We start from the raw sequence: 8,542 nt of genomic DNA on the forward strand, positions 1-8,542 counted from the left end.
GTCAGACATGACTGAACTTAACGTCAGGGGAAACCTTTACCTTTACTTTATTTATTGTATATCTTTCTATTCTCCTATAAGGGTTGCCCAGTTGATCACATTCTTCCCCCCATGATTTCATCTTCTGGTGGTTTCCTAGCTTTGAATAGATTTTTTCTTGGCTTTAAAAATGTAAATACATCTCCTAAGATTTATTTACTGGTAGCAGCATAGTGCAGTGATATGACTTTGGATACTCCCCACTCAGCTATAGAAATCCACTGGGTGACCTCGGACAAGTCATATTCTCTCAGCCTCAAAGAAAGGCAAAGGCAATCTTTTTTTCTAAACAAAAATCCCCCATTGATAGATTTGCTTTACAGTTACCATAAGTCAGAAATGACTTTAAGGCATACAGCAGCAACAAAAAAAGAACTTTAAACCAAATTATAGTAGCATTTTGGTCCCAACTTATGGCCTTTGCTCTAACCAACTCTGGATTGCATCTCTAGCTCTAGGATATGTGGGGGTCAGTGGTGGGGAGAAGTTTATCTTGCCATACAAAACACATGTATAAGTCACCAAGAAGCAAGGAATGTTTTGTTTATTCTAGGATTCATAATTTCAGCAGAATTTTCACATTTATTTTACAAAAGAAAACAACTTCCTCATATGCACCAGTGATAGGTCTGACTTGAATTTTTAACATTGTAACCATGAAAATGCTTTTCATAGGAAAGCTTTTCTACCATGTTGATATTGATATGGATAGGGTTGGATTCAAACTTAGTCATACTCCAAAGTAAAACTCTTGCAATCAATTAGACTTAGGTTAGTCCTGCCTAATTTGACTGCAGAGGGTCTATAGTAAGTAGACTTAACTCTGGATCCAACTCATTGCTTAAAATTATTCAGAACAGATTGATAGCGAGATAAATAGAACAAATTCCTTTGAAAGTTTTTCAGTGAGTACATAGCATATGGAAAACTCGAAAGCATTTTCCTTTGGCAGTAGATTGTGATATTCAGCAACATTTGTGGTCACAAAACAACTGAGGGATGAGTGAAATACTTTTAATATGTCTACAATAAATCGTAAGAAATTAAACGAGAAAGGTTTTTTTCTTGAAAATTCTGCATATGTTTTATATAATATATATTGCATTGTATAGTTTTACAGACAAATTTACATCAAGTACATGTTTTCTTAAACACTGATTTGAAAAGGATGACAATTTTTGTCTGTACAGAAATGGGACTTTGATTTGAATTTCTTTTAAGCACAGTGTGTACTCATATTTAAGAAGTGTACTCGTATTCTTCTGCACTGCGACGTCCAAAATCCATCCAGCCCATGTAATCCCTGTCTTTTATCCTGTGTGTAGGATCAAAATTCAGTAATCCCATCGCAGAGGCCTTTCCAGTAGAACCTTTAAAAGAAAGGAAGTGATACAAAAGTAAATAGATGAATTTGAAGAACAGAGATAGCAACAAATACTCTAAAACAGAGGATGGAAACTCTATGCTTCCTAAATGACTTCGTTTTCCCGATCTCACAGGCCAAACAGACTGGCTGATGGTTAAGAATGATGAGAGTTGTGGGCCAGCAACCAGTTGAGGTCCAAAAGTTCTTTATTCCAACTTTAAATGACAATATTCATTGCGGTGTGCCATGGGCATTGTAGGGAAGTTATATTTTATCATCACAATTTAAGGGAGATGTTGACAAGCTGGAATATGTCCAGATGAGGGTGACTAAAATGATCAAGGGTCTGGAGAACAAGTCATACGAGGAGCGGCTTAAAGAGTCGGGCATGTTTAGCCTGCAGAAGAGAAGGCTCAGAGCAGACATGTTAGGGCCATCTATAAATATGTGGGGTAAAGTCATAGGGAGGAGGAAGCAAGCTTGTTTTCTGCTGCCCTGGAGACTAGGATGAGAAACAATGGCTTCAAATTACAGGAAAGGAGATTCCACCTGAACATTAGGAATAATTTCCTAACTGTGAGAGCTGTTCAGCAGTGGAACTCTCTGCTCTGGAGTGTGGTGGAGGCTCCTTCTCTAGAGGCTTTCAAACAGAGGCTGGATGGCCATCTGTTGGGGGTGCTTTGAATGCTTCTTTTCCTGCTTCTTGGCAGGGGGTTGGACTGGAATGCCCGTGAGTCTCTTCCAACTCTATGATTCTAAGTATGGAAAGAAAATGAAGGTGATTTTGATACTCCTGCCAGAATGGTATGTAGACAGTAGTCTGGAAGTTACTGTTAGTTCTCTAGATGATTCGCAGGAAATCAGAAAGTGTTTCTGACTCCAAAAAGCAATAACTAAGAATTTCTGAATAAAAGGACCTGTGAACTGGGCTCTACAAATTCTTGGGTTACATATGTACAATTTGCTATCCTTCATCTAACCACATGGTTGAGCCACTACTTTGTAACTAGCTTCAGGTGCATGGTTCTAAGCTTTAAAAAACTAGATCTTGCATATCTGAGATTTACTCCCCTTCCCAAGAATACCACCATTCTGTTACCACTCAACTGTTGTCAACAGCATGATCCAGTAATTAATAGTCACTGAACCTCTAGATGCAGATATGCTTTACTTAATTCCTGGCTAGTTAATGTTTGTAGACTAAACTTCATATGAGATACAGTAGAGTCTCACTTATCCAACACTCGCTTATCCAACGTTCTGGATTATCCAACGCATTTTTGTAGTCAATGTTTTCAATACATCGTGATATTTTGGTGCTAAATTCGTAAATACAGTAATTACTACATAACATTACTGTGTATTGAACTACTTTTTCTGTCAAATTTGTTCTATAACATGATGTTTTGGTGCTTAATTTGTAAAATTATAACCTAATTTGATGTTTAATAGGCTTTTCCTTAATGCCTCCTTATGATCCAACATATTCGCTTATCCAACGTTCTGCTGGCCCGTTTATGTTGGATAAGTGAGACTCTACTGTAATAATTTGTGCTTCTTGTGACATTGGCAACATAGAATTCTGGTCAAGGCAGAGAGGACTGTCATATCTATATTACTTTTGTGGTTTACCACTGTATTACTCCTGACTACTGTGACACTAGAAAGTGCAGCGATACACCAATATTGTAGAAACATTTCTGCAACCAAACTAAAGACCATGACATTTTATGTGCTGTTTTGGGCATGTCATTGCCCTTTGATATAACTCAACTCACAGGGCTGCTGTGAAAATATATGATAGTATTATTGCGTGCCATCCCATAATTACTGGAGTAAATCATGTATAGGTTATACATATATACACTTAGAAGAATTAATGGACCAAACATTCATTCACCAATGAATAACAGATGCTTTAGGCTATATTTCAGAGAAAGAAACTGACAAAACTAACTTGAGAATTCCTTGCCTAAGAAAACCACATGAATTTCAAAGGGTTGCTATAGGTCAACATGCAACTTGAATGTACACACATAGAAGGTATGAATAAGGCTAGGCCTTACTGATGAAATGTTAATGGCTAATGCAGTAGCAGCCAGCGGTTCCCGTGTCATTAAGACAATGAATCTAGATTTTGGATACAGTAGCTTAAAGAAGCTAAAATGCTATACTTAATTTGAGGATAAATTTCAGCACCTTGGAAAGCTCCTTTAAAGCCATTCTTAGAGGCTGGCCACCAGCAGCCACTATATATATCTCCAAATTACATATACAGTAGAGTCTCACTTATCCAACACTCGCTTATCCAACATTCTGGATTATCCAACGCATTTTTGTAGTCAATGTTTTCAATACATCATGATATTTTGGTGCTAAATTCGTAAATACAATAATTACTACATAGCATTACTGCGTATTGAACTACTTTTTCTGTCAAATTTTTTGTATAACATGATGTTTTGGTGCTTCATTTGTAAAATCACAACCTAATTTAATGTCTAATAGGCTTTTTTTAATCTCTCCTTATTATCCAACATATTCGCTTATCCAACGTTCTACTGGCCCGATTACGTTGGATAAGCGAGATTCTACTGTATTTCAGAAATGCAAATTTCATGGGAAAAACCCTCTGGAGAACTTCAAAGGGACAAATTCATCCAATTTCCCTAGATATTCAAACTCATCCCAAGGATGTGGCATTTCCCACATCGGATTTATTATCCCAAACTGACTTCTGATATATTCAACCTATAGACTCATAAGGGGTGTTTCCGTTTGAATGATCACTTGAGCCCTCAAGTACTATTTCTTGCATACATCCTACCTGAACTCCTTTACCTGAGATTTCAATTAATAGTTGCAAAGACCTAATCAGGATATTCTGAACTACTCTGCTTTACCTCCAAGCTTGTCTGCAAAGCTAGTGCAGCAGTGATGTATTCTTATACAATCATGATAATAACAACAACAACATATAATGATAATACTAACAACAATAACAACAATAATAAAACTTTATTTATATCCCGCCACCATCTTCCATTGGGACTTGGGGCGGCTCACAAAACATTCAATACAAAATACAAATTACAACAAGTGCAAAACAAAACATAGGCAATGAACAATCAACACAATGTCATAAATTGCCCTTAAGGAAAGTCCAAAACTGCAGGAAGCTGCCTTGATCCATATCAACAAAATAATTCAAGTGGTTTCATCCTCACTAGAAACACCTATTTTGTAAAACTAGTGGGTCTTGATTGTTCAGTTCAAGACACAAACCACACCCAAATATATTGCATTGCAACTAGGATAACTCATAACATCCTTGCTAGGAGATCGCTTATCTCCATCCATGCTTTAACTATGGTGTAGTTTGCAGCTATATGTAAACAGAGGATAGAGGCAGATGACAACATTGTTCTTGCTAGTCAGAATGTCCTAATGCTTCCCATGCAAGACCTGGCTCTACTGCACCATTGTTGGTGAACCACAATAGCTTCTGCTGTTGGTGAAAAGCTTTTGTAGCCCATTAGGTTATAATTCACATTCTTGCATCTCTTCCAGAAGAGATGCAATGGAACACTCAATCTAAGTACAAGAGCCTATTTTCATGCTTATTTTTCTTTTCCTGTTAGTACAATATTACAGGTCTTGACTCTATAATCCTATAGCAGATTAGCCAGTTGTAAGCCCTTCTGAACTCCTTGGGAACTTAAATTGGATTGCACTATAAGCCTCCTTTACAACCTTGGAGCCCGTACTAAGTAATCATTTAACTGTCACTAGGGCTTCATTTAGATCCCATTAAAACAACACCAAAATGCACAAATCAGCCTAGTGCATTTGATGAGCTCATCTTAATAAATGAATTAATGATATTGCAAGAGAGCATTCGTTCATAAAACGAATCACTGTCCACCAAATGGCAAGAAAGAACTGATTCCACTTCTACCGGTCCTTAGATATTTGGGCAGTATGTAAATATGCTTAAATCATATGTTGAGGTATTTTAAAAAGTATTTTTAATGACAATAGGACATTTACAGGTGATGATTCCCATGTCACTGAGTTAGTAGAAACACTCGGAATGTTTGTCTGAAGTTTAAAGTTGTGATACATTTGGAATAAACCCCACAGCAGATCCATCAACTCATTGACAAAGAAGACACCAGGCAGGCACCACTTGTCTTTTCTATATCTGTCATGACTTACAATGTACATGACTCTGGTCCTCATGTGTATAAAAACCTAAATGGAATCCAGAAAGAGTCCTTATTTTTATTTATTTATTTACAGTATTTATATTCCGCCCTTCTCACCCTGAAGGGGACTCACATTACACATATAAGGCAAACATTCAATGCCTTTAACATAGAACAAAGACAAGACAAACATAGGCTCCAAGCTGGCCTCGAACTCATGATCACTTGGTCAGAGTGATTTGTTGCAGCTGGCTGCAGCTGGCTGCTCACCAGCCTGCACCACAGCCCAGGCCTTGATAGTCCCCATAACACCTGACTCTGGGGAAGCATTAGTTACATGCCTTCTCTTATTAACACATTTATGTGGTGAGAGCCAGCAAGGTGTAGTGATTTGAACATTGGATTATGACTCTGGAGCTCAGGGTTCAAATCCCTGCTCTGCCATGCAAACCCACTGGGTGACCTTGGGCAAGTCACACTCTCTCAGCCTCAGAAGAAGGCCTCTGAATAAATCTTGCCAAGACAACCCCATGAAAGGTTTTCCATAGAAAATGGCTTGATGGGAGATAGCACCAACAAATGTGTGTGGAAGTGGGGTTGTGGAGGATGGATGGAAAATTATTGAAATACCTTTGCTTGGCTACAATTAAGAACATGTATAAAATATATACCTCTTCGGGTTTGCTGGAGGTATTTGGCTAACAGAGCTCCAATGTTGGCTTTCTGGTCCACGCTGCCATCTACCTGATGGATAGTTTTCCCTGCGCCTGGGTTGCGGATGTGCCGGTGGTTTTCCAGCAAGCTCTGCTCAAGATCGGTGGCCACAGCATTGCCATTGTGGGAGCCCGATGTCTGCTGCCCTGAGGAGCTCATGGACAGCACAGCCAGGAGGAGAACGAGGCAAATCCCACTATACATAGCTAGAGAAAAAAAATGGGAGAAAACATGATGAAAGTTTTGAGTAGATAGATGGAGGAAAGCAGCTCTGAATTTACAAGCTAAAAAACTAAGCTTACAAAATAAAGATTTAAACCCAGCCCATTTCCCTAGCAGCCTGGGGAGGTTTTGGGTGAAAACTACTCTTATTATATCATCAAATAAACCCCACTGGGAGCCTGCAAGTCTTAAGACAACAACATGTGGTGTGAAGATCGAGGCTTCCCATACTTTTCTTCTCTTGGCTGTATTTGATAAAATATTGTTTAATGGAGAGATCTGAAGATTTTGCAAGGTTGTACATATCTTTTCCCCCTTTCAGTTCATTAAAGGTATTGTGACAACATGAATTCTGTTTGTTTCCAAACATGAATGTATACATCAAGACTTTAGAAGTATCACATACAGATTAGTCACTGAAATTGCAAAGCATAGAAAAACAATGCATGGGGATTCTGTTTTGTGGAAGAATTACATCCTTCTGTGATACTTTTTTCAAGTTAAGTAATTGATTGCATTTTTTTGCTTGGATTTTTAGTTACTACATGATTCAGTATATGGAGTGATGGAATTTTTACCCTTTTATAAGCATGGTATGTTTGCTTGTTTTTTTGGAAAGATGGTGAAAGCTTTACTTTAGCCTTTTTGCAGTTGCTATTTATCGCTGTGCGGCTTTTCCAAACTCTAGAAAAATCAATAGGGTTGACTTCATTCTTAGATTATTTTGGTGTAGACAAAATTGATATGTAATGCCCCCGGATCATATTATGGTGTTAATTTATCTGGGGTAACTAATGCAAATTAGAATAAAATTGAAATTATTTTATTCTCTTGAGAGAAAAATGCTACACCATTTTGGCTATGAATAGAGAGTGAGGAAAAGTTCTGATCTGTTTTCTAACCTGAAATTATGCTTAGGTAGTTTCATATGCATCCCTGCAAAATAGATGGATAGGGATAGATGGATGGATGGAGATAGATATCTGCTCTTTGTGAAGATGCTTTGATTTAGAGAGAAAAACAGTATGACTAGAAATGTGTGTGTGTGTATGAGAGAGAGAGAGAGAGAGAGAGAGAGAGAGAGAGAGAGAGAGAGAGAGAGAGAGAGAGAGAGAGAGAGAGAGAGAGAGAGAGAGAGAGAGAGAGAGATGTACTGATCCTATGATTTGACACGTTTGGAAGTTTGACTAAAATATAATAACAGTTGCTTTAAATACTTTTAGGATTGGAGGCTCAGGGGGAAAAAACACCCCATACTTCTGTTGTTTATGCAAAAGTGTCTTTGCCTTTTAGCACAGCAGAGACAAACTCACACAACAAAAGTTCTGGCTAAAAAGAACAAGTTAAAAATCCAGTCTTATCAAACAGGATTCTGTTAACCAACATCATTAGCAAAAGATTCAGAAAAGTAGCAAGCACAACACACAAATAACAATATACTCCTAATGCTTCTTTCTACATTTCTGCAGGTTGTAGCTGATTAAATTCTTAGTTTATCAGAGTGTAGTCCAAGACAAATTCTCACTTTGAATTATGCCTTTGGCTTTTCACCACCCAGCCAGCCCTAATGGAACTTAAAGGTTTGTGACGGTATCTTACCTTTGAGATGGGGTGCAGATTCCTGCTGTACACCAGAGAGAAGAGGCAGCCTTGAGGTGGTGGCTGAGCCCTTCTGTTCTGCCTCTTAAATAGTCTGGTTCAACAATGGGAAGAACGTAGTTTGTTTGCACAGATCTGACGCAACTGTGGGAGCACCACATGCTTCACTGCATGGATGGAGCAAAGCAGCGAAGCATATGGGGAGGGGAGGATGCGAGGGGGGCTTGGAGAGAAGAAAGCTTTCTAAAAAAAAGACAGGACTCCTGGTGTTTAATCCTGTCTGCAGCAGGGCCGGTGCTTCCCCGGCACTTCTTCCTGTCCCATAACTAAAACTCAACAGCAGTTAACCTCCCAAATGAATGTCATGAAAGTTATTTCTTATCTTTCCTGAGCA

The 8,542-nt window shown here is 38.4% G+C and overlaps 1 protein-coding gene across 1 annotated transcript; it reads right to left on the bottom strand.

The window, feature by feature from the left end:
* Nucleotides 1–564: 564 nt before the first annotated feature.
* On the bottom strand, nucleotides 565–8,307 carry cck (cholecystokinin). The gene is made up of 3 exons (XM_003223955.4): nucleotides 8,149–8,307; nucleotides 6,285–6,533; nucleotides 565–1,409 (listed from the first exon to the last, which is right to left on the bottom strand). The coding sequence occupies exons 2-3, from the start codon at nucleotides 6,529–6,531 to the stop codon at nucleotides 1,279–1,281; spliced, it is 378 nt and encodes a 125-aa protein (XP_003224003.1). The 5' UTR covers nucleotides 6,532–6,533; nucleotides 8,149–8,307; the 3' UTR covers nucleotides 565–1,278.
* Between the last annotated feature and the right edge of the window lie 235 nt (nucleotides 8,308–8,542).

This window comes from Anolis carolinensis, chromosome 6 (genome assembly GCF_035594765.1).
Source record: "Anolis carolinensis isolate JA03-04 chromosome 6, rAnoCar3.1.pri, whole genome shotgun sequence".
NCBI classification, from domain to species: Eukaryota; Metazoa; Chordata; class Lepidosauria; order Squamata; family Dactyloidae; genus Anolis; species Anolis carolinensis.

What these genes read in the sequence shown, in the direction of transcription:
- cck (XM_003223955.4), bottom strand. Translation starts at nt 6,531, where the DNA reads ATGTATAGTGGGATTTGCCTCGTTCTCCTCCTGGCTGTGCTGTCCATG. An exon ending in CCTCCAGCAAACCCGAAGAG is followed by an intron (nt 1,410 to 6,284) that starts GTATATATTTTA and finishes TTTCTTTTAAAG; the next exon opens with GTTCTACTGGAAAGGCCTCT.